The 26,618-nt window shown below is 30.2% G+C and overlaps 2 protein-coding genes, 1 long non-coding RNA gene and 1 other non-coding gene across 8 annotated transcripts; 1 reads left to right on the forward strand and 3 right to left on the reverse strand.

The window, feature by feature from the left end:
* The first annotated feature begins 373 nt into the window (after window positions 1-373).
* On the forward strand, window positions 374-4,470 carry LOC109809443 (glycerol-3-phosphate dehydrogenase [NAD(+)]). Its single transcript, XM_020372761.3, has 11 exons — window positions 374-558; window positions 1,388-1,464; window positions 1,548-1,620; window positions 1,725-1,942; window positions 2,104-2,211; window positions 2,506-2,569; window positions 2,651-2,688; window positions 2,783-2,903; window positions 2,989-3,092; window positions 3,652-3,797; window positions 4,109-4,470. The coding sequence occupies exons 1-11, from the start codon at window positions 465-467 to the stop codon at window positions 4,128-4,130; spliced, it is 1,065 nt and encodes a 354-aa protein (XP_020228350.3). The 5' UTR covers window positions 374-464; the 3' UTR covers window positions 4,131-4,470.
* An 844-nt stretch (window positions 4,471-5,314) lies between these two features.
* Window positions 5,315-9,266, reverse strand: LOC109808764 (alpha/beta-Hydrolases superfamily protein). 2 transcript variants are annotated; one of them, XM_083072354.1, is made up of 5 exons: window positions 8,733-9,252; window positions 7,619-7,655; window positions 7,275-7,511; window positions 7,149-7,196; window positions 5,315-5,964 (listed from the first exon to the last, which is right to left on the reverse strand). In XM_083072354.1, the coding sequence occupies exons 1-5, from the start codon at window positions 9,032-9,034 to the stop codon at window positions 5,482-5,484; spliced, it is 1,107 nt and encodes a 368-aa protein (XP_082928480.1). In that variant the 5' UTR covers window positions 9,035-9,252; the 3' UTR covers window positions 5,315-5,481. The 2 variants fall into 2 exon arrangements, with proteins under 2 accessions (XP_082928480.1, XP_020227486.1); XM_020371897.3 differs by having other exon boundaries at window positions 5,797-5,954; window positions 8,733-9,266.
* Window positions 9,267-18,427: 9,161 nt separating this feature from the next.
* On the reverse strand, window positions 18,428-20,986 carry LOC114916566 (uncharacterized). Of its 4 annotated transcripts, none has more exons than XR_014432982.1 (2): window positions 20,642-20,986; window positions 18,428-19,191 (listed from the first exon to the last, which is right to left on the reverse strand). It is a non-coding gene; the product is annotated as an uncharacterized LOC114916566 (long non-coding RNA). The 4 variants fall into 4 exon arrangements; XR_014432984.1 differs by having other exon boundaries at window positions 20,600-20,986; XR_014432983.1 differs by lacking the exon at window positions 20,642-20,986 and adding an exon at window positions 19,495-20,590.
* Window positions 20,987-22,732: 1,746 nt separating this feature from the next.
* Window positions 22,733-22,804, reverse strand: TRNAT-UGU (transfer RNA threonine (anticodon UGU)). The gene has a single exon. It is a non-coding gene; the product is annotated as a tRNA-Thr (tRNA).
* Window positions 22,805-26,618: the final 3,814 nt, after the last annotated feature.

Here is a 26,618-nt window from a genome sequence, read left to right on the forward strand (position 1 = left end):
CCTAGTTATTTTTATCAGAAGTAATTATTGGGTGTAGAAATTAATGTATTATTACGTGAATCATGAATAGCAATTATGGCCAGATTGGTCGCTTATAAGTAAGATATATAAGAAGTAAGGTAAGACCGTAAGATAAGAATATTTTTCATTATAATTCGCGTTAGAATTATATAAATTACATTCCGAACAAAATTTGCAAAGTTGAAGCTAATTAAACAAAGTAGAATATAATGAGATGGATAATGAGAAACCACATAATCCAGTGCACAACATGAATGGAATAACCGCATTTAACTGCAAGAAGAATGTTTGTGAGGAAACGTGTATTGTATATCTCATTTTCCTTGCTTTAAATTCTCTGCATGTGTTTCTATTGCCTCTTCGTTTTCTATTCCGTGCCACCACCCTTTGCAATTGTCTCTCTGTCGTTTCCCTGCCCCTTGCGCCGAAACAACGACGTCATCATGTATAAGGTCACCGTTGTTGGTAGCGGCAATTGGGGCAGTGTTGCGGCAAAGCTTATTGCCTCCAACACCCTTAGGCTTAACTCTTTCCATGGTAATTTCATTTCTTACTTAACCATCTTCTTCCACGTATTTTAATAACTGAATTATCACCTTATTTTCAACTATTTTGTTTTTAAAGATTTTTACAACAAAAATCATGTGTATTTCTCTAGTAATGTTGGTATCGTTCTCTAACCAGAATTAAAGTTTTAACTTGATATTATGCGTAAATGTATATGATTGAGATTTATATTAAATACAAATGCATAATATGAACTAAAGGATTGTATATGAGTTTTATCCAAATAAAAATAAATCGAAATAAGCCTTTGAAAATAAGGTGGTTCATAGTTTTGTAATTAAAATGTGAAAATACAAAAATAAAAATACAAGCTGAGGGACCCCTAAAGTTTGTCTAATTAAAAATTCTAGTAACTGGTGATAGATCAAAAAATCAATTCATTATTTTCGTAGCTTTTTTTAAACATAGGAAATATAAGAACTAAAAATCTTTAAATTTTAAAGAGACTTTAAAGCTAAAATAGGTCATATTTTCATAGACTATAAGCATACTTAAAGCTACTTTTGTTTTCTCTGAAGCTTTCTTCCAAGTCTCTTGTTCTGCCCATGCATGCAATTTGCACAACAGCATAAATAGTGAATGAGTGTTCTTTACTAATTATGTATCTTTTGGGTAGAGTGATTTTCAATTTTGTAATTTGATGTGCCAAGTTGTTCTGCTAGAGACACAAATGATAAAATGGTTGTGTGAATTTTACTTGCCAAAGGAGTATATACACAGCCCCATCAGTGAGCAAATAAATTTTTCATTTTAATGTTAATTTTTCCATTTCATTTGATGAACTCTCGAATGAAATCAGATGAAGTGAGGATGTGGGTATTCGAGGAAAAATTACCAAGTGGGGAGAAGCTCACAGATGTTATCAACAAAACCAATGTAAGGGCTAGTCATGCATTTCACTCATTGTGTATGCAATATTTTTTCAATCAATATTAAGAATTTACTATTCTTTTTGGCAGGAAAATGTCAAGTATCTCCCTGGAATCAAGCTTGGCAAAAATGTAGTCGCAGATCCAGACCTTGAAAATGCAGGTACTAATCAAATTGTTCACTTTTTTTTTTCAAATTTTGTTTTCAGTGTTTCTACTTTACAAGTATTAACAGTTGTTGCCTTTTCTGAATGGTTGATTATGCAGTGAAGGATGCCAACATGCTAGTGTTTGTAACTCCACATCAATTCATGGAAGGAATATGCAAAAGGCTTGCTGGGAAAATAAGACCAGACGCAGAGGGGATTTCTCTTATCAAAGGGATGGAAGTCAAGAAGGAAGGCCCATGCATGATCTCTACTCTCATTTCCAAAAGACTAGGAATCAATTGTTCTGTTTTAATGGGGGCCAACATAGCAAATGAGGTAGTGAGAGGATACTATAACTTTTCTTTTTAATAATTATGTTATTGAAATGAAATATTCATTCGTCGATGACTAATCTTATTACACCTTTGTTTAATGAAATTACTTAGGCAAGTATATAATTAATTTATTTTCTGCTTTTATGTATACTGCTTGAACAGATAGCCATGGAGAAATTTAGTGAAGCAACAGTTGGATATAGTAAAAACAAAGAAGCAGCAGAGAGATGGGTTCAGTTGTTTAGAACTCCTTATTTCATTGTGACAGATGTGAGTTTAGTACTACATTCTTTCTTGATAAGCAATAAACTTGTGAAAAACTTGAACAAATAGTCCTTAATGGAAAAAAAAATATAGCTAAATCCATAGCAAGTTGCTTATTGTAATCAGTAATCAGTAATGACAAGAAATATTGTCATGGCAGAATCATACACAATAATGATCATTTCTTTCTTCTTCTTCTTTTATTGGTTTTCCCTTATAATCTTAAGTAATTTTAAATTGGTAATTGGTAAGTATTGAGGTACTCTTTATGCTTATGATTTTTTCATTATGATTTTATAGGTCCAGGATGTTGAAGGGGTGGAACTGTGTGGAACCCTGAAAAATGTAGTGGCCATAGCTGCAGGTTTGTAATATAGCTTCTGCAGTTTGTTGTTTTCCTTTATAGATTCTGTGAATGATCAAGAAATTGCATGCAATGGGACAGGTTTTGTTGATGGCTTGGAGATGGGAAATAATACAAAAGTAAGTCTAAAGGATTTGATGTTGAGAAAAGTTGCTTCCCCCTCCCTTTGGTTCCTATTGTTGGTTAATTTTCTTATTCTGTAAATATGTGTAGGCTGCAATCATGAGAATTGGTCTGAATGAGATGATGGTATTTTCAAAGATGTTGTTTCCATCTGTTAAGGAAAGCACCTACTTTGAGAGCTGTGGTGTAGCTGACCTTATCACAACATGCTGTAAGGACACTGATTGACTTCACCTTATTTTTCATTTTTTTTATCTTGGATTCATTAAAAATAAAAACCATGTCATTTGTGGCAGTGGGTGGAAGAAATAGGAAAGTTGGTGAGGCTTATGCCAGATATGGAGGGAAGAGATCTTTTGATGAGCTTGAAGCAGAGTTGCTTAATGGCCAGAAATTGCAGGTACATACATGAAACTTACTATGCCAAACTACTAGATATTCCGAGACACACATTTTGAATGTGCATAAATATCTAAATAATTTTGATAAATATGAAAGAATAAATTACACAAACACCCTTCAAAATTATGTGACATTGCACATAAACCTGTTATGCCCTTACACTAACCCCCTATTGTGTAACTTGGACATTACATTAATTCCTCTTAATTGTTTGTACTGTGACTTCCCAAAGGAATCTTACTGTAAACCTTATAAAAACAAGGAAATATATGCAATTTCATGAAACTTTAGAGTGTCAGAATAATTTACTCTGGATGAAAAGTAGCAAAGTAGAAGGTCTTTTAACAAAATCTGGCATAACAAGTTAAACAATCAAAACTGAGTGTAGATTTCCATATTCATTCAAAGCTCTTCGGACAACAAAGTAAAAGAAAAGAGCATTATACCAAATGATTCGTGCACGAGACATTAACCAGATTCTTCTACATCTAGAATATAATAAGTGTTTAGTGTTACATATTCCTGTGTCCTTATTGATCCCTTTTTCTTCCACGAAGGGTGTCTTAACTGCACTAGAGGTTCATGAGGTTCTAAGTGATCGAGGATGCGTACACATGTTTCCTCTCTTCTCAGCAGTTCATGCAATCAGCGCAGGTCGCCTTCCACCATCAGCCATAGTTGAAATCAGCAATGAAAAACCCAGGTATACTCTTCATTATAAGCTCAGGGAAGCAGTAGTATTTCATGTTAAGAAATAAAAGTCTATATGGATAAATTTTTCTCTAAACAATTTTAGGAAAGAAAAAAACAAAATAAAACTTTTCAAAAGTTAAAATTAACTCATACATAAATTAATTTATAGAAATCATTTCATATTAGCTTCTTTAAAGGTTAATTTTTAACTTACAAAGAAACTTATTTCATCTTTTCTTTCTATCTTTATCTTCAGAAAGTGTTTTGTCTAAACATTTCCTTTGAATAAATTCTATTTACTGTTACAATTTTAATTTGTAGAATTGCACAAAGCAGACTTTAGATGCATTTCTTTTTGAAAATCACACGTCAACGAAGACCACATCTACAAAGATAGAAGGTCATCACATACTCTCAAAAGGTTGGTAGCTGTTCTCATAGGAATCTAACTCTTACTCGAAGTTCATAGCAAGTTATATTTCAACACATGCAACAGGCTGAAATACAGCAAAGAGATTTGAATCTATCCACTGATTGCACTTACCAATTTTGAGCATGTATTAAGTCATCCAATTTTGTAATCCCCTATATGGAGCAATTGCTTCCTGATTTTGTATGATGTAGAACTGCCCCTTCTGGGATTAATATATATATATACATATAGTTCCTTACTTCCTTTTTAATTCCCCCTCTGATTTTACCCCCTGTCAAAACTTCTTAAATATAACTAGTGTCTAAGAAAAAAAGTAATAATAGTTAGACTTTTATCCTCATTCTTATAGCAAAAAACACCACGACTTATAATTCGTAATAAGCCTTAGAAACTCCAACTTTAAATTATAATAATAACAATTAAACTTACGTGAATAAGACACATCTTGTTGAGCTAATAATATCTTTAACAATATAACAACAAATAGATTGAATATAGTCTAACTTTTGTTAAAGAATGACGCATCCTGCAACACACCATCAGATAGACTCATAAGCTTCATTGGTCAATGCTTCATCTAGTTGGAAGGATTTTGTCTTATAAGGTTACAAATTAAAGTATTAGAAAATGTATCTTACAAGACTCGGTTCTTCATTCATTTGACTTTGAAAATATAAACTTGCGAAGAAATTTGTATCCTGATTATAGTACAATGTTGTCAAGTGACAAACACAAAAATAAATGAGGTATGTTAAAAAAAAAAATCATGCATCAATCATACAAATGAAAGTTTCCAAAATTCCGCCTATTGTGCAGCCAAAGTACAAAATGCTCAGACAACATAATTTTGCCCTGGATATTATTTAGTTATTTCATTAGCCTTAATTTTTTTTTTTATTATATTAGCTTTTTAAAGTTTTAAAATTGATCCCAGTGGTTCTTGCCAAAAACTAAAATAATAAATGAAAAAATAAATTTAATAATTTTCTGTATCTTTTGATAAAATAATTTAATGACAAATGTTTTAGAAGATATCAATGTGCTGACTTGCGCACAAGGTGGGAGAGCAAGAGAGGTAAAGATGCCATACCATGTGAATGAAAAGTGAATCCCACGGTAACACCAAACCTTTTCTTCAATGCTAATAGTTATCATATCTGGCATAAGCCATACTACACAACCATATGACCAATATAAAAAAGAAAAAGAACCCCATAAAACCAACCCATGCATGAACATAATTTCATTATAAGAAGAATTATTATCCACTCCTTATTCTGTCCAGCCGGTCAACACTCTTCCTTCCTTTTTCTAATTGATGATCAATGCTTTTTCGAGATTTCTCATAGCAATCAACACTTCTCCGAGACCTTTCCTTGTGATCAAAAGTCATTCTCAACTTCTCTAACATATCAGCATTATTAGACAAATTTTTCAGCTTTTCTGGCCTGTCTGTGCTCTTCCTAGGCTTTTCTCTTCGATCAGTGCTCTTTCTACTTACATCGAAAACATCCGTACTCTTTCGAGGCTGATCAAACTGATCAGTGCTCCGCCGGAAACTGTATCGTTGCGATGGAGATTTCTCAACTGTTGTTATGAACTTCTTCAGATGCCTGATATACTCAGGGAAGAGCTCCAAATCACAGTGGTTGCCTCCTTTGAGCCACAATGGTTCATACTTCTCTTTACACAGTTCCCAGAGTTGCTTGCCATGGGAGCAATCTACAACTTCATCTGAAGTTCCCTACACGATGGCATCAAGGACTATGACATATACTGGGTCATTACTATTCTTTAAGAATTTTAAAAGTTTGAAATTTAAATGCTCTTACCACCCTAACTGCATGGCAAGCACATTCTAAAATTTTACACTGAAAACAATGTATTGACCTCAGCTAATCCATTTTAGTAAAACAACATAGTAGACAAGCATTGTAATAAAAGAAAGGAGTCTGAAGGTCTTTCATTTACAGTAGGAATTATGAAATGTTTTGAAAAATTTGGAAAATATTTTAATCATTAGAAATCCTTTTAAACCATAGACAGGTAGACATGTACAGCAAGCAATGTCCAAAGAAGAGTACAAAACCATTGGCATTTTGACTTTAATCTTGCTTTCAAATTTACAGATATAGTCTTCAAAAAACAATATAGTGGCTCAATGCATGAATTGTGATGCAGCTGTATAAGCAACAAGAGCTCATGACCTGTAGGTTGCAATGCAAGGAAGCAACCTTACCTTATGTAGAATGGATTGTTAGTTAATGTTATTTTAATTAGGTTTTAATTTTGTTAGCAACATTTTAATTTGAGATTATTTTTCTATTTAGGGAGCACTCCACCCTAGAGGAGTTCTCTAGATTTATCAGGGAGTACCCTGCCAATAGTAGCTCACCCTCTACAATTAAACTCTGTCTGAATAAATTTATGTACCTATCAATAGCAGTTTGGTAACATGCTGACCATAAAGTTCATGGCCTGAAAAACCAATCATAGGCCCAAGACTTACAAAATATCAATCATTAAATAATTAAGTGCATTATCCATATAGAAGAAAATTATACCCGCATCTATTAGAACATTCTATCCTTCTTTCACGTGTCTGAACTCTGAACATTAAAAAGGTGCTTGACATACAGATTTGTGTTCTAAACTTTTTGTGATAAATAATTGAAAATGAAATATATTTTGAATTTTCAAAGTCTAGAACTAGTTAAAAAAAATCAATAGAAGGGACTTAGACTACGGGTGTCAAGAAAAAAAAAACATAAGATACCAAAAAAAGCAAGAATGCCAGTCAGGTATCCTAAGATAAAATATGGCAAAGAAAAATGTCAGAAGAATGCAACCAAACCAGAAGCTAAGCCAATACAATTAAACTATAGATGCAGTTATATAGCATACAAAATATCTTTGAAGAAAACTTACATGAATTATGAGAACTGGACAATTAACTTGAGGAATTTTGTCAATATTCTGCATATCAACACAAAGCAGCATCTAATTAGATTAAGGAATTCACAAGTATGATAAGAAATAAAAACAGCATACTACCTTATATATGTCAAACCAGTATGTACGCTTTACTGGATACATGACCCTTAAGCCAGACAGTATAGGACTGTGCAGGACAACAGCTCTTAAATGAGGCAACCTAGCTGCAAGATCCAAAGTTGGGCCACTGCCAACAGATTGTCCATACAGGATTATATCTTCCTGCTTGGCACCAAAACTTTCTTCTAGACACTTATATGCAGCCTCAATATCTGAATATGTATTCTGCTCACTTGGCTACAGTTCAGGCAAAACAATGTTCATCAGCATGGATGTTTACAGCTCTACCACCATCCAAATTTACAACATGAACAAGCATTTCATATTATTAGCAGAACACAAACCTTCCCTGATGACTGTCCATACCCAGAATAGTCATACCTGCACAACATCATAGATTACCATGAGAAAAACTCCCATTTCACACTCCATCTTTCAGCTTGAACTCAATCAACAATGTTCTCTCTAAACAAATGCTCTACGCATAAAGTACATGTACTTCCACAATTTTTGGCAACAAAGGGTAGTCCAGTATCAACAAATTAGATCAATTTCACAAAGTTGAGCTAAGTTACCCTGTTTGTGTTGCTCTAATGTCACGATCAGGGACTTGAATTACGAACACTTAATAATAGCCACTTATAGAGGAAGAAAACAAGGTAAAATGAAATAAGCTACATCAATAAGTTAAAATTAACTCATATAAAAGTTAATTTATAGCAACTCTCACATTTAACTTTTTAAAAAGGTTATTTTAACTTATACATAAGTTAATTTTAACTTATGGAAGAATATTAATTCATTTACCACAAGTGCTTACGAGGTAGATCATCTAAAGAAAGTTTAACACACGAGCTGAGACACAGTAGTAAAGGTAGTAAACTGACACCAATTAATTATATAAACGCATTACGTTAGGGTGATTACTATATATGCAACGTGTAACCACACGGTTGATATTAAGAATAAAGATTAACAAGTACTATAACAATAACCAACAAATCCTTCTTCCCAGTGGAACCGGATTCATGATTTCGGTTCGAGTTTTATGCATAGAAATAACATGATTGGGTGAGAAGACACATTTAAAGGTGATCAGTTAGACTTTCCTACCAAAATTAGACATCAACAAAGTCAAAGTCTGTGAATACTTCTCACAACTAAAGATGTATTTTAGAAATTAGTTGAGGTAAACTCAATTGGAGTTGAAAAAACATGCACACTCAAGTGTTTTTACTCTCTTCTTTCTTTCTTTTTTTTTTTTCATTGGAGGGCATGTTCATGAAAATAACTCAAAAAAGAAGACGAATTCAAGTATACTACAACACCCAGAAAACAGACATTCACAGACAACCATAACAGAAGACAAATTCAACAGCTTGGAACGAATTTGAAAAACCAAAATTTGCAGAAAGTGCAAAAGAGAGAGAGAGAGAGAAAAGGGAGGAAGCGAGCGACCCCATGAGGTTAACGCGCAAGTGGATGCTGAGCTGGATGAAGAGCTCATACATCTGGCCGAGATCAGCGGCGTTGCCGTGGGAGTAGAGCACGGTGGAGGTGGCCATGGGATGCCGCACGTACACCGCCACAACCTCCGTCCCCCGCCGCGTCGTAAGCTTCACGATTTCCACGTTCTCGCGGTGCGGGAACGGCGTCAGGAGGAGCAGCCCCGTCAGCTCGTCCGTCACCACCTTGTACGACGGCGGGCTCGGCGGGAAGAAGGCGAACTTCGCCGCCATGGATGACGTCACCCCTCCCATCCCCTCAAACGCCAGTTGCTTCCTTCAGATCTTGGCGGGTTTCTGTTTCTAGAAAGAAGAAAAGGGTGCCCAGTGGTGACAGTGAAAGAGAGCTACTTTGCCACTCAGATAAGAGAGAGAAAGTGAGACGACAAGGAACCAATGTCATTCATAATTTCCTCTGTTTTTTTCTCAGTTAATGTTCCTCCTCTCTAACTACCCATCACTCCTGAGTCCTAACTTTAACTTTAAGTAATTTCATCAAATATTCAGTTTAAGCCTTTTTTAAAAATGAATGGTGTATATAAAGAAGACATCTTTATCGATAAATACTTATTCAACTAGTATAAAGTAGAGAAGGGAGTATGACTGAAAATAAAATAAAAAAATTGAAAAAAAAAAAAGGAATTTTGCTACCATGTCTATAAAGCTTGGCAAAACGGGGTTCTTCAATGTCGTTTGGAATGGATTTTTTTTATACTGTTTTCTCGGATTCATTTTTCTTTGTCTTCTGATTTATGTTTCTTTTGTCAGAGTATTTTAGCTTTTGAGCTTGGTAACCCCTTAATGCACAGAAGAAGAAAAAAAAAATTATTCATAGTTTTTCTAGTTTAATCTACAATATAAAATTTATGTCCTAAGTAATTAGATATGCGGTTGTGTACTTGTGTTAAAAGTTCAGATGAAAGAACTTTGGTGCCTTGATGGTACTCTGTTCAAACAGAATTCATACTATTGAAATTGTAACTGGTAAATAATAAGGGTTTTGAAGCCATCTTTGCTATGTAATTTATATTCATTCTGGTTTTCTTACTACTATTTGGTTGATAAATCTTTTGTACCAGTTGTTGAACTTGCGGAAGAGATTATAAATTTGAAAAATAAAAATGTGTGCATATTAGAATTTCTTGTTTCCCCAAGCTGTGCTATGATTTTCCATAAAGGGATTTAAGTGAATTGTAATCTTATAAAAATAAGATGGTTAGCACTGTGCAACAATATAGCAGTAGGAATACAAAAGAAAAGAAAAAAATTTAAACAAAATTGTTTTAAACCATGTGTTAAATTGTTGCTAGTGTTTTATTAAGAGTTAATTACTTATACACCGTTAGTGTAAAGTCTTTTTATCAATTATATATTTTAATTGTGTCATGTTACTATTAAAAGTAAAATTACTTAAAAATTAACTCTTTATTTAATTAAGAAAATTATTTACGATTTTATTTAGTTTCTCTTAACTGTATGGTTCATCAAAGGGAGATGAGCTTCAAGAAATAATTAAAAATATTTCATTTTTTTCAAAATTTTTCTTTCGAAATTGTTTAAAATTCTATTTAATTTCTTTTTTTCATAATAGGTATTTCATATATAAAATTAGGTAAAATTTCAAGTAATTCAATAAAAAAACAAAAATTTCATTATTACTAAACAGATTTAGAATGGTAACAAAATTATGAAATATTTTTCTATAAAATTCACGGAAAAAATTATTTAAAAAATTAAATTATTTTATTAAAATTTTCCATTTAAATACATTGTTGAATTTTTTTTCTAATAAAAAACTACTAATTCAAACACTATACCCTATAATCATATATTTAAATCTGAAGGGCATCAATTTTGCCATAATTATAAAGTGCTGTTAATAAGTTTCAAATTGGTTTGAAAATTGAAGTAGCTTAATGTGTTAATTGACAGAAATTTGAAAACACAATATTTAAATAGCATAGACACTGTATGGATTTGGGATTTTTAATTATCTATATTTGATATATTATGTCTAGGCATTATTATATATCTATTACAGTTTAGTCAAACCCAAAAATATTGGAAAACTAGAATGACCCGATCCCCATTTGCTACTATTATATTGAGGTAAACTTATGTTTTGAAATCAAAATGGTCCAAACAAATTACAATAATGTTTTTTCGCAGACAAATCATATATATGCTTTTATTGAGTTTTCATTAGTGCACGAGACTAAAGTTAAGGAGGACCACAAATAGCAATGGTCTAGCATTATAGACCACAAATGGTTAGATATCAATAAAAACGTCCCTGTTGGTTTTTAATGAAATATAACAGCTAATTTTCCAATAGATAAAAAACAAAAACAAAAAACAGATTATTTTGGATACATTAATCTTTTACGGTTAGTCAAAAGTTAAAAAAGATTGTTTAATATAGAAAAAAGTTATGAAACACGCACTTAGAGGAGAGATTTTTCTGAATTAACTAATTAGCTTTTTGTTTCTTTTCCTTTTTGGGGTAACTTGTTGATTTATGAAAAGATGAATAGTGGTGATAAAAGAATTTAGCAAAAATCAATAAAGACAGCTGGAATTATGGAACCGAGGACAACTTTTGCATCCCACATAGAAACAATGACCACCACTGTCATGTTTGGCTGTGAGACCGAGAATAGAGACTTCCCGAACAAACAAACTCTGATTCCATATAATATTTCATAAATGATAAGTCAAATTTCCTCATAACTTGACCAGTAACCATGCATGCAACACACAGACCATAGGGTGATTTCATGTACGGTGTGTTAACCGTCTGTATATAGCTGCTCATCAGGTTAAATACCAAAAATGGTGATGGTTCAACTCATAATTTTTTTTTTTTTTCTAACATCCCTATTATAGACACTGATTCTATTAAAACCCTCATGCTAGATTACTTATATTTAAAGGTGAAAATGGGTTAATATAAATAAATTTTGAATATATAAATTAAATATATATGTTATATAAAATTAAAATTTCAATCTGATTTATAATCTATCATAATATTTTTTTTATAAATTTAATATGATATTTTTAATGTTTGACATGACCTATTAACTTATTTAAAAATTTATTTTATAATTAATTTATTTAAAAATTTATTTTATATTAATAACGTTAAATAAGTTAAAATTTTTAAAAGGTTAAATTGTTTTATTATTTCCTTTATTTTCATTGATTTATAATTTTGGTCTATATATTTTAAAATAAATATATTTAGTCTTTTTTTTTTTAATATAGAAATTTGATCCTTTCATTAATTTGATGTTCATGTATTATTAAGTTTTGATGTTGTCAACTGATCTATCGTTACTTAAGTGATGTGATATTTAGTGATGCGACATATAAAAATAAAAATTAAAAATAACATACAAAAGGTTTTCGTATGTATTTATTTTTAGGATTTAGGGTTTAAGGTATATAAGTAATTGATATTTATTTTATTAATAAAAATCTTATTAGTATATTTTTTTTTTCAATTTTTCTTCTTCTTAATGTTATGTTACTAAATTTTATATTATTTAAATATGAGTAAATGTTAAAACTTAATAATTAGTATATGTCAATTTGATGGGAAGATAAAAGTTCTGTACTTTTAAAATTAAAATGACTAAATGTCTCTATTTTAAAAATAGAGGGACCAAAAATGTAATTTAGTCAATTTAAAATTTTAAATAAGTTAACAATTATATTTTTAAATATAATGCAAATTTTTGTTTAATTTGCATGATAAAAAATAGTTTATTATGTTATTATTAAAATTTAGAGTTTAAAATAAAATAAAATAAAAGCTAATTGTGGGACAACTCATGCATATCCATGTACACTCATGCACATCTTATAATGAAGAAGATAATCTTCTTAAAAGTAAATAATTTTTCTAAATATTTTCTATATAATTTGAAATATTTTAAATAATCTTTATGAAGATGAAAGAAAATAGTAGGTAAAAATGTAATTACTAAATTTTTTATTTTCGATATCTTAATTTTGTACGAACAAGGAATATAAGATGTTTAAGTGTAGTAGAAATATAAAAAAAAATATTAATATCTTAAATTTTTGTATTACAAATTTATTTATTTAATTATATTATTAACAATATTATATATATATATGTATTTTTTTTATTATATTATAAATAAATAGATTAATTTATCATGTTTAATAGACTTTTTATAAATTTAAGTTCAATCTTTTTAAATAAAAAATATTTTTAAAAATTTAAGTTTAATTTATTATTAAATAAGTCAATACAATCTTTAAATAAATAAATTCATAAAATCTTGTATTAAGGTTTAATCTATTCATGTCCCGACTTATACTAATTCTTATAAAAATCTCCTATTAGTGCATGTTTTATTTTATTGGTAAGATCCGTTCTGAAACTTAAGAACATATTTTTAAATAATCAACAGGTTCTTAAGTCTTAACATTAAAACATTAATTTCTTTTATTATTTATTTCTTTAATTATTTTTTTAACATGTTAAAAAATGAAGTGTACATATAAATATAAAATTATAAAAATGTGAACTATTTATAATATTTTATTATTAAAGTAAAACTTGTAAAAATAAATTAAATTTATTTAGAAGTAATATAATATAACTTATTTAAAGTGGAATAAAAATTTAGATTACGTATAGGAACTTGCATCATATATATTCTTAATATTTAAATAACAGAAGCAGCTGTATGAGAGAAAGAAATAAGTTGTTTTTGAATTTATTTTACAATATGAGAAATGTTAATATATTTTCTCAAATTTTGAATATAAAGAAACACATGTAAAGTAGTCTTAAACATAAATAAATTTTAAGTAAATTTATTTCATTTAATTACATTATTTTAAAATATTATCCACTTAATTAAAATTATTTTTTTAATATTCTTTCTTTATGTTTGATGTCAAATTTCATTGATAATTTAGAAAAAATTTTATATTTTAAATGAAATCAGTAATAACTAACTTTCTTATTTAAAGTGAATTTGTATTTTTCTCCCTTTATATTTGAGAGCAAGAAAGAGGACATAAAAAAGGTACTTTCTAACATTTTCTTAAACACTTTCTATTAATAGTTTAAATTTATTAAAATTTAAAAAAATTTGTAGATCACATTTTTTTTAATTAGTCTCATTTGTGTGTGTGTGTTTTTTTAATAGTACAGAGGGCATGTTAATTAGAAGAAAAATTATTTGCTAGTGGTAGACTCCACAGGTCCATGTGTCATATAATTATTTTTTTAATTATAAAAAATAACAATCAATTACATATTATATAAAAATTATTAAAAATAATCATAATCTTGAATTACCTAATAACTTTCAAATCACAGTATATTTGTAACATTTATTTTCTTTAATCTTTGTTAGAATGAATTTATGTCAGAAAGGTAACGAAAATAAGTCATACTAACTAAATAGGCATATATCATAATTGGTGAATGGTTGAGTTTGAGACAGAACGTGGTATGTCCTCTAATTGTGGCAAACAAGTGAGATAATTACAATTCGAAGTGTTTGTTTAAGGAGGGCTCAATGACAATCATAATTTGTAAAAAGGAATGCTACAAAATAGTCCAATGATCTTTGCCAACGTCCACATCTGAAGCTCAATTTCACGTGGAGTTGCCACTCCCATCAACCTGACAAAAGTATTCTAGTGCAAATCGTACCAGCAAGCAACATAAACACAAGCACGTGAACATCAACATGGAAAAGCAAAACTTGCTATGAACCAAAAAAATTAAAGGGGAAATCCCAAGGAGATGATCCCAATGTTTCATATCTGGTCTGGGATCCCCAGATAGTGATGAATAAAGGTTGGGAATAAGTTATATGCAGACACAGCTCAAAGGGTCCTTTGGTCAAAATTACCCATATCAGTTTTCTAAAGGACAAATGTCTTCTGATGGACCCCTTCCCCAACAACCTCTATGAGTGTGGTAAATAATCATGCCAATCACCCTGTGGACCCAAACAATAATCTTGCAGGTAGAAAAGGACCACATAACAACTAATTATAGTCAGAGAATAACTAGGATTGAAAGCCTCGGATGGGATCAAGGGATGTTTGGTTTGTTGTGGGTCCTGTAAATGAAGCAAATTAAGAGAAAGTTAGGCTGGGATGCACTCAACTTAGCTCTCTATCTTCTAGTTGGCATGATGGGATCATGAGATGAAACATGTCTCGTGTCTGCAACATTTCCTGTTCTAATATGCCTGCCATGAGTTGCTTTCACAGTTTGGTATGGTTAAAGGCTAAAGGGCAGTAGTATAAGACATGCAAGAGTGTTCTTAATAATATTTGATGAAGAACCAAAAGGATTATCCTAATGGTGAAAAGATTAGAATAATATACATAGACTTAGAGATAAATTTGAACCATGTTATCATTATTGTAATTCCTATGAATTAAAAAAACAAGGGGTCCAATTAAAATGAATTGGAGGCACCATAAACATATGATCATGTCTTATTTTTCCTCCTAGCAATAACTCCCAAAAAAAAAAAAAAGGTTGAATTGGACAAGGGAAACTATAAGTATAAAACTCTCAATTTCTCAACCATAATTTTAATTGGATGTACACTCAAATTCTTTAGGGACGTGGAAGAAGTATGGTGCGGATTTTACAGATAAAGCCCAAAGAAATTCTAATTGACTTGGTCATTCCCAGGAGATGTTGTCCCCTTTGTCAATAACTAGGGTGAACCAGCTGCCAAAACTTGCATATATATAGACAAATGCTTAATAGGGTCACATTCTTAAATCAAACGTTTGAATTATCTTCTCCTTAATATAGAAGACATATACAAAAGAATAAATCTTCTGGATCTATTAAAAATGACTATATAATAAGGGAAAACACAAGTACAACAAACTGGACAATGAAACACTTCAAACTCCAGAAGCATCTTAGGACAGCATTATTAAACATGGCTGCATCCGAAAACCAACTGACATACACACGAGGAAATGCACTTCATGTAAACTAAGTGCCAAATAGAAAAGAAGCAAAATAACAAACAAATTTTGAAATATTAGAATTTAAAGGAGACTAAAAATGATCAAGAGAAACTACAAATGATAACAATAATAATAGTCTTATTCTATGAGGTGAGGTTTATATGAATCACACATTATTAGTATAATCTTGGTTAGAAACTAGATTCTCAAGGATATTACCTACTATGAGATCCTTTGTAATAGAGGGAAATTTTTTTTCAAAAAATCATGATTCTTGAAAATTATAAATCCAAGAATCATGATTCTTAGAAATATCTAAAATATGTTTTATTATTCATAAAAATATTCATATAGTATTCTCAAAAATTAAATATTTTCATTTTTGGTTACACTACTATATTCATAAAAATATAAATATTTTTTTACAAAAATATCCTTTATTAAAATAAATTTATTAGATGTATTTATTTACTCAAATCTTATAACAAATATGACATTAAACTATTTTTAAAAAATTAAAAATTTATAAAAATTATTTAAATACATAATTCAACGAAAAAATAGACAAAGAAAAATGGTACATAATAATTAAGAAGGATAAAAATGCATATTTTATTTTATTCAAATAAATAAATTAAAAAAAATTAACAAATACCATTAAACTATAAAAATAAAACAAATTTTAATAATATTATTAAAATTGATAAGGTTAAGAAATAATAAAATATGAGAAAGAGAGAGAAAAATAAAGATATGGGAGGGAGAGAGAGGGAGAGGGAGAGGGAGAGGGAGAGGGAGAGGAGGAGTGAGAGTGAGAGTGAGAGAGAGAAATAGAAGGAGAAAGAGAGCGAGAGAGAGAGAGAGAGAGAGAAAGAGAGAGAGGGGGGAGAGGGAGAGAGGAAGAGAGGGAGAGTGAGAGTGAGAGTGAGAGAGAGAAAGAGAAATAGAAGGAGAGAGAGAATGAAAAAGATTTTGTTTAAAAAAAAAAGATATTGTGATCTTTTATATGCATTAAAATTTCTCCCTTAGAAAAGTTAGATTTATATCACCTTCATAAGAATACTTTTGTGAAAAAGTGGGATAAAAATAATTCTTGGAAAACTATTTTCTTGTAAACTCTTTAAAAAAAATAATTATAAAAAATAAAAAACTAAGATTCACACTTTAACATTTTTATAAATATAAAAATATTTAACATACCAACTTATGGCTTCACCGGTGCTTCTAATGGCCTTCTTTGCATGTGATCAAATCATTTAACCGATTGACAAACATAAACTATTGCACAAAAAAAGAAGCTAATAAACTCTAATTCAAGTAGAATTAACACATTCAAGGTTGAATCAGAAAGAGTCATTAGAAAATTCTTCAGCCATGATTGTCTCAGTCTACAACATGGCTGAACACACACACACAAAAAAAAATAAGTTGGAAAAACAATGGCTATTTGAGAAAGGGGGGACAAATGAGCACCGGTCTGAACAGGTAAGTTTGCAGGATGTTCTCTCATGTCTGTCATAGATGGTGCACAAATTCCATGCACACAGAGGGAGGACATGTGAAACAATGTCTGATAGAAATAGGGTCTGTATATTCAGCTTCAATGAAGCCAAGCTAGAGTTTGGCAAAAGCAAAGTCTATAAGATTGGGAGCTCTAATACAAAGTTAAAAGTTAAATGTAAAAATATAAATGTTATTTCTGGCTATAAAAATGAACAAATATATAAAAGCAATCTAAAAACTAATAGTACTCTAAAAAATATAAAATCATTAAAACAAGCAAGCTGTCCTAATTTCTAATAATTACAATAGCATGGGAATGTTAAAACAAATAGGCATGAATGCATGATAGGACAAACCAAAATTGGAAAAATGCAAATTATATTGAAATTAGGAAAACTCGTAATCAAATTACAAGATTCACCATACCATTAGCAAGGATTTAGCTACTCATATCCATAGAGAAATACAAAACCCAGACCAGAATCCTTAAGATATTCCATAAAAGCAGAGATAAAAGAATCCAAAACCCCCTATGTGGGGGCATTTGGTCTTCAAATCTTCAAGAAATAGATATTCCTTGAATTTGCAACATTGAACCCCTCACAAAACTGTCTGAGAGCTCAAAAAAAAAAAAAAAAAAAACTTAAGAATGTGTCAACAGTGACCAAAAGTTCTTCCCTTGGTCAATTGACAGGCTTGAATAGCACAAAACTGAATCAGAATTACAAAAACAGGGTCAGAGTTTTGGTCAATGGCACAACTGAGGCTCATTACATACAGCCATGTAACTTCTAGCACAAACATGCTATTTCCAAACAAAGATTGTTTTCCAATGGTGCTCCAAGGCTTTCGCATGGCCATGTTGGAGATCCAGGGGCTGAAATCAGGTTTGGAAGGCTCAAATGCTTTGATAACATACTTTTTTCTGCACATTTTGGCAGATATGCCAAACCTTTTAATTCATCAACAAAATAAGGAAAATTTGGAGTTTGAGACAACCAACGTATTCAAGAACAAGACAAAGAACTAATCTTAGCTTCCAGTATCTTGATTGAAATACCAATCAATGATATATTTTTGTAGAAATAATATTCTTGCTTATTTCAACAATCCTCAATACCAGATAAAGAGCTCAAGAATTACTAAATATGAGACTAAAGGTATAAATTCCATATTTAAAAAAGAGGATGAACAGATAATATGTTTTAACAATATTAGCAATTCATTGTTCTTTTCCATTCAATTTCAAGCAACATTCACACACAAGTATGGCCAATCTTTTGTCAATAAATACACTCTGAGTGGGGGGTGACTGCTGCCACAGACTTGATTCCCAAAGCAAGCAGTATTAGCAAGAGTATGAGGCAAGTAATATTGAGTCGCTGACAAATATACAAGGCACCGGTTGTGTAACTCAGTAGTTGAGCATAGATATCTTCCACAGAGGGAATAGAAACACTAGCCAATAGATGTTGATGGACAGAATCAATATCACAAGGGAAGCCAGCCAAACTGATGAGCATGAATAACTTATCATAATTTTTCATTTGTGTTTCAATGTCAGCAGAAAGAGTTAATATAACTGAAGAAACATCTTGGTAACTATCTGAATGTGTCCCAAGTAGATAGACTTAAACTCATCTTGTTTAGGAATACTGAGCATATCTTGAATGACAGCATACAACCTCTTAATATCATTGGTATATAACGACTTCACTTTGTTCCATTCATAGCATGTCTAATACATAGTAAATGGCGAAAATACCTCTTTGGGAAAGCATGCAGAGAATAGAACCAATCCTGAATATGTCGTGTGCATTTGCATTAGAAGACTTCTTTGAAGAATTTAGAGGCACCATTTTTCTTTGACAAGTCAGTGGTCAGAGAGGATGAAGTCAATCTAGTCGTGAGATCTGACAAGAAAAAGAAAAATGGTATTTGACAAGACGTTGAGAAACAGATATGAAGTGGCAAAGACAATGAACACAACAACAAAATGCTTTATTGAAAAATGGCAAACCAACAAACACAATGGCACTGGCAGCAAATTGAAATGAATGTTGGGAGGGCATGTGAAATTAAGGCTTCACCTTCCTTGCTGTTTATCTTTCTCTATTTTAGCAGTTTTTTCTTATTTTGTTTTAGAAAAAAATTAAATTAAGGAAAAATAACCTCACATGCCAAGTGTCTTTGCTTTAAAGGGAATGGATACATACTCCAGGAATACTGGAAAATTTTCTATACGAGAAGATGCATAGTGGCGGGGCATGGTTGGAAACCAAAGCTGTTGGGATTTATTGCCCAAAAAGTACAAGAAGTAGTAGCAACTTAAATTAGAGTTTTTCTGATGTGAATGAGTTGAGAGAATTCTCCATAATCATATTAAATTTATAATTACAATATACACAACTAAACCCTTAGTTTTAGGGATTGACCAGACTAAGAACAGCAAGCATATAATATGTTTTCTATCATATTTACATAAGGTTTCTTCTGTTCACAAGGAATATAAAAGAAACAAGATTACAAATGGTCAAAAATATCAATGTAATTCTTTCAAATCAATGAAAACCAAATATTTTGGAAAATCTAATTTATGGTTCTATATGTTACACATACGGTACCTGCTGTTCATCACAAGGAACATAAAATAAACAAGAGATTACAAATGGTCAAAAATATCAATGTAATTCTTTCAAATCAATGAAAAAGAAATATCTTGGAAAATCTCATTCTTCTTTGTTATATGTTACACAGGACCCTTGGAACAATGTCTAGCTCTATTATCTACATCTATTCTATTCCACATAACTTTTTCACCTCTCTTTCCACAAATTCCTCGAACCTGGACAGACCTATCTTTATCAATAGTGTAACCTAATAATGTTTAACCAACTCTGAAAGGCCTATATCATGTTCCATGTTTTCGACCAAACCCGTATATTCGATATCATAAGCATTATTCAAGGAACCAAAGCAACATTATTTGGGAAGAAATTTTCTTTCTTAAGGTTTTTCTAGTTTCAAAGTGTATTTTCCACTCAAAATACAAGTATCTGAAAATATGATATCTCATCTCAAGAACCTATGAGATTCATCAATCTTATGCAATGCAATAGATACAAGTTGGTTCCAGACTCCAGTTATGTGTTTGCACATATATGTCATCACAAATAAATTCCCCATCCTACTACAGATTGGTATCAAAAACAAACATTTCCTGGCTCACTTTACCAGATCTAATAATACATGCATAAAATGAAATAAAAAAATAAAAATAAATAAATAAATAAAAGGTGGGGTGGGGGAATAAATTTCAACCATCAAAAACAAGTCTTTTTCTTGATTTCCCTGGAGACAGACCTTTGGACCGATTGCTTAACAATTGTTTCAATACAGTATCATTCCCGTGAATCACATTAAAAGTCACTATGTCTATTAAGAAATATCAAGCAAAATGCACCCAAAAACGTTGTCACTGACTTTTCGCGAGATCACAAGACAACAATTAGAGCCACTCTTTTCCAAAACAAATGGATTCCAAGCAACTGCATGTACCAAGTAACCCTCACTAAACCCTCAAATCTATAATTATATATATAAATGACTCCTGATTTGGTATACATAATTTTGTATATATAATTTAATAAACTTTCAATTTAACAGTTGAATTTACAAAATTTACATTTATATAAAGTTATTGAGCAGTGTAACACTTAATAAAAGTTATACCATTATTATAACCTTTATCTATATATATTATTTTATCCTTAAATTTTTAAATAATAAAAAATAATATTAAAAATTAATTATTTTTATAAATTTAAGAACTAGATACAATACTAGTTGACTTTATAAATATTAATAATTTTAAAATATTTTTTAATAAATATAAGTATACGAAATGTCTCGACTCCACTAATATATTTAATATTAATTCTTATTTTATTATTTTAGTTAAAATATTTCTTTAATATAATTTTAGTTATTGATTAAATATTTTTTTTCTCATATATATATATATATATAGTTTGTAAATAAAAAGAAATTATTTTCTAATATTATAAATAATTCATAATTTTTCATCCTAAAATTTAGTTTAGTAGTTTACGATTTTATAAAATACCGTTTAAATATTATATTGCATATTTGGAGAAAAAACACTTTTTAGTAGTTTACAATTTTCTAAAATACATTTTATGTTATATGTTAATTTTGTAAACTTAAACTACGCATTTGGAAAAAATATATATTTATAAATAAGTGTAGTTTGATTCGGTTTAAAGTGATTTCACATTTCAATCCAAAAATTAAACTAAATCATAAATTTTTAAAAATTTAAAAACATAAATCAAGCTACTCATTTTGTGATTTTTCATTGGTTTTTGATATTTTGGATCAATTTGCAGTTTTTTATTTGAGTTAATTTGATTTTGAACACCCCTAATTCAGAATGTAATATTACTTAAAACTAAACTTATAATTAATATCTATATATTAAATAAGAATCTCTATCTTGCATAAAAACTTGTTTAGAACTTGTCTTATATAAAAAGATTTTGAGGATTTTTTTTAAGTTATTATCTAATTCAATTTTTATTTACATAATTATTTATGAATTATTTTAATATTTTAAAAATAAATTATCAATAAACAAAAAAAATACTATGTTATAATATAAATTATTTATTATTAACATTTATATAATAAACATGAATGTCTGCAAGAGTATTTTTAGAAACTTTTTTTCAATAAGAGATTTTTTAGGAATTTTTTAACTTCTTATCTAATTCAATTTTTATTTGTATAATTATTTATAAATTAAATTTTAATATTTTAATAATAAATTATCAATGAATAAAAAATTATAATATAATATAAATTATTTATTATAAATTTAAACGATAATGTATATACTTAAAAATATTTTTTTATACAAATTTTAATTATAATGTATATATTTAAATATGATACCTTTTATATATAATTTATTATAAATTTTAATCTATACTAATATATAAAGGGAATACTTAGATATGTTAATAGACAATTATATCTCTCATACATAAAAAAATATCTTATATATCCTTTATAAATAATCACACACAATCTTTTAATATTTTATCTATATATAATTATTAGAAGTACGAAGTGTCTCGAACTCGACCCTTAATTATATATAATAATTATTTAACTTATGTATTACATATATTAAAATATTGATAAATGATAATTAAATAAGAATACTTTGATTAGAATGCATTGCTTTCTCAGCTTCTTGTATTTGTGCTCGTTCATCTTCCTCTTCTCCTCATGCCACAACACTCTCGAAGGTGTTTTGTTTTGTTGTTTGGTATGTGACTATTTTTATTGAACTGGGTTTAGTACTAATTCGTGTTTCCAAATGGAAAAAATTAAGTGGAAAACTAATTAAGGGAAAAAATCAAAAACAACTGCCCCCATGCAGGATCGAACTACAGACCTTCAGTTTACAAGACTGACGCTCTACCACTGAGCTATAGGGGCCACTGTTGAACATAAAATTCAATTTATTTTCTTGTATTTTAGTATAACTCAAATTCAAAGCTGCCCAACTAATAAGAAATGAAACATAATTTGAAGCTTTTTAGTGGTTAAATTAATTTATAAGTTTTTATAGTTTCACTAATTTTTAATTAAGCAATAATTTATATTTATTAATAAAATTCTTGTACGTAGTTTAAAATTTTGAAATTGAATATTTAAAATTTAATAACATTAAATTTGTACTAGATATAGTTGATGTATTGCTTTCTATATTTTGTTATGACTTATGAAGAAGCTAGATCGGTTGTGGTTCCACAACTAAAATAGTATAGTTATTCGTATTGACATCACAACAATGTTAGAATAAGCTCAAATCAATATTGTCACAAATTATCATTGATTGTATCACATTTATGCTAACATGGTCAAGTCTAAACTAATATGATCATGTTGTTGTTGACCTTGTCAAGTTCAAACTAACCTAGTCATGTAATGATCTTGGTGGATCTTATACCATCAATTTGACACAAAGAGTTTAAAGAAATTTGAAAAAAAATAAATAAAAGATAAATGAAATTAGATAAGGAGTGTAAAAAATACCACAATCCCTAAAGATTGATAAGTTAAAGAAATTTTTTTACAAATAAATAGAATTTTTTTGATGAGGATCTAGGATTCTTCTTAAGAACATAAGAGAAGCTCTCATTCAAGTCAATGACTACTTTATTACCAAATGTAACTTGTGTACAAAAGTCAACATTATGTTATTTATATGTTGGACCTTTAAATAACAAGGTCCAACTCAAACTAAATTCCAAGTGGTGTATTCGCCCCCCTCAAGCTTTCTATCTCTTGTTCTTGTTATTTGCCTTTTTATCTCAGGCTCTCCTTTCTCTCCTATTTCTTCTAATGTCTGTAGAGGTGGATCTCCATCACATATAAAAAGCCACGATAATACATTTATATCTTAAACACATTTGTAATAATAATTATGTTATGCAATGCTTCTCATATTCTATTGTAATTATGCATATAGTGTTATTTCAAAAAACTCATTCTTAAATATTGTAGTTTAGGATTACATGTAGGCTGACAAAACTACTTGACTCAAGCTCTTAACTAGGGGTGAGCAACGGGTGGGTTTGGTCGGGTTCGGGTGAAAAATGTCCAACCCGTTGTAAACCGACTTTGAAAAAATGTGACCCATATCCGACCGACTGAGCTTTCGATTTGAGGCGGTTCGGGTTGAAACGGATTCAGATTTAAGCGGGTGGGTATAATCGGGTTTGAATTTTTTTGTAGCTAGACCAATTTATCTTAACGAAGATGAAGCTTAAAACGATAAAAAAATATTTTTAAAATAGTGTATAAAAATAGAATGAAGGTGACAATAGATGGTGTAAATAGATTCGTAGTTGAAACATTTACAAACTAAAGAAGCAAAAATAAAAGATAACAAAATTCATAGTTGTTACATGGAAAAGAAATATAAAGTTAGATTACAAAACCATAAGAAATCACAGTTACACAAAATGTACTCAAAATGGAGATAAGAAGATGGAAAAGAAAGACAAAAAAAGAAGCAAAAAGATAACTCTAAAAATGGACTAGTGTGTTGAGAAGTTGAATGAGGAAGGAGAAGACAAAATAAATATCTAAGTTATGAGAAAAAGGAAAAAAATAAGTTACAAATTGATGGCTATATTATACTTGAAATAAAGACTTTTAAATTTGGACCATTGTTGTTTAGTTATACAAAAGTAATAAAAATTTAAACTTATCTCATTTTCAGTTGGGTTCGGTTTTTAGCGGATTTAAAAATTCAAAACCGAACCCGCCCAATATAACCCGTATAAAATCAAAATTTTAACCCGATTTACCCATAAGACCCGCCCGAACCCACCCAAAAGCAATATTTTTTTTCGGGTTTTTCGGGTTCGGTTCGGGTGTCGGTTTAATGCTCACCCCTACTCTTAACATCAAACACTCTCAACTAGAATGGTATCCACTAGTGACTCATCAGAGTTATAAAGTTACGCTAGGTTCATCCATCTCTCATCATGAGCTATAAACATAGTTACCAAATTATGTGCATCCCAAAGTCTAAATCTAAAGATCCTTAATATGACCTTCTTAATGTAAGATTTGACTTCAATACCTCAAAACTCTAAGCCTTTATGTAAATGATGAATGTCTTATACATATATATATTCATAACATACTTATATCTCAATCTCAATTCTAATTACACATGTCCAAATCTCAATACATGGGGTCTCAATCTCATTGATTCTATGTTTGGATTCCATTCCTCTATAACGGTTCTCTCAAGGTGTACCTCAAGTACCTTAGGATACTCAAGACTTCAATTATTCTCATGTTCACTTAATTATATAGATTAAGGCTTAGTTCTGGTTAATAAGTTCACATTTTTCTATCAAGGGGAGTCACGTTTAGGGTTGACACCCCCACGTATAGCACCATAGATACACATAGCAACTCTTTTTCTACATGGTTCTCATCTTAGGCGAAGCAACTCTCACTTATCATCAAAATCGTTATAGCTTATTGTGGTCATTGTCAATGTTGTAAAAATCACTTGGCAAACCAATTTATCGTATGATCTTGCAATTTTAAATACTATTGACGTGCTATATGGGATGAAATATCATAACACGTACACGGGATCGTTTTGATTTATGATTATTAATGTTTAATATTCCATATTTTTGATAGAACCATGCCAAGGCTAAGGAATCCAAGAGGTGATACATTAAAAGAACCAAGAGGAATGGGATGATTTGGAAGACCTTCCATATGTTTGTATATAAATTGTACATAGTTTCTTACTTTTTGCCTTTGTATTTTTGAGGCACTTTATTTTATTTTATAGACCATTTTATATTGATTCTAGGGTAGGTTACTTGGAGACTTTGACTCCATTTAACCTCATTTTGAAGTACACTCATCTTTTATTTTTTCAGTAGTAGAAGTGGGGTAGCATTTAGCAATGCTTGAGAGTGTGACTAGCAAATGTGCCAGAATTGGGCCTACACAAGATTTTACATATTAGACTCATTTTGCTCCTAATTTTTCATAGATTTGATCTAGCTAGGTCTAATCATTTTTGGGTGGACCTAATTAGACCAAATCAAACATTTTTGAAAATAATTCAAGAAGTCAAAATGAAGGAAATCCGCTTAGCTCACCTAGTTCTCTTTTGCCGAAATTCGCTTCTCCTTCTTCAAGCTTGGGAAGCTTGTGCTACAAGCTTCTCCTTAGCTTGCTTCCCAAGCAACCTAAGTGAGAAGCTTGCTCCACAAGCCTCCTAACTAGCATGGACGGTCAACCTAACCAAACCATGGTTTACTTGAACCATGGTTAAGGTTAGCTTGCTCCCTAAGCTATCTCCTTCTATATATTTGTAGCTCTAACCTTTTCCTTCACTTTTGATAAATGAAATCTAAAAATTCTTTAGAATTTCTCTCTTCTCAAAGTCACCAAAACTGTGGAGAACCTTCTCCCTAGGTTTTCTCTCAAAGGTACTTCAACCTTTGAATAAGGTTCCTCAAGCTTCTTCATCTTCTTGGAGTGGCCGAACCTCCTTAGTTGTTCTTCACCATTGAAGCTTCCTTCAAAGGTGTTCTTCATTATTTGGACGAGTCAACCTCAAGAGAAGAAGGGCCTTAGCATGGATTTACTTGAAGAACATCAATCTCCTTCAAGTAGTTCCATCAATTTTGACACGAGATGATCTTTTAATCGTGACTTGCTGGCCAATTTATCTAAATTAGATTGTAAAATTAAAACTCAT

This window comes from Cajanus cajan, chromosome 4 (assembly GCF_000230855.2).
Source record: "Cajanus cajan strain Asha chromosome 4, NIPB_CcT2T_4, whole genome shotgun sequence".
NCBI lineage: Eukaryota > Viridiplantae > Streptophyta > Magnoliopsida > Fabales > Fabaceae > Cajanus > Cajanus cajan.

Bases quoted from the DNA above. Each gene is read 5' to 3' on its own strand.
- LOC109808764 (XM_083072354.1), bottom strand. From the start codon at position 9,034: ATGGGAGGGGTGACGTCATCCATGGCGGCGAAGTTCGCCTTCTTCCCG. The intron at 7,656-8,732 runs GTCGCTCGCTTC...GATGTTGTGCAG, and splicing joins TTGCGCGTTAACCTCATGGG to GTATGACTATTCTGGGTATG. The intron at 5,965-7,148 runs GTAAGTTTTCTT...GCCATCGTGTAG, and splicing joins GTCCAGTTCTCATAATTCAT to GGAACTTCAGATGAAGTTGT.
- LOC109809443 (XM_020372761.3), top strand. From the start codon at position 465: ATGTATAAGGTCACCGTTGTTGGTAGCGGCAATTGGGGCAGTGTTGCG. The intron at 1,621-1,724 runs GTACTAATCAAA...TTGATTATGCAG, and splicing joins TCCAGACCTTGAAAATGCAG to TGAAGGATGCCAACATGCTA. The intron at 2,689-2,782 runs GTAAGTCTAAAG...AAATATGTGTAG, and splicing joins AGATGGGAAATAATACAAAA to GCTGCAATCATGAGAATTGG.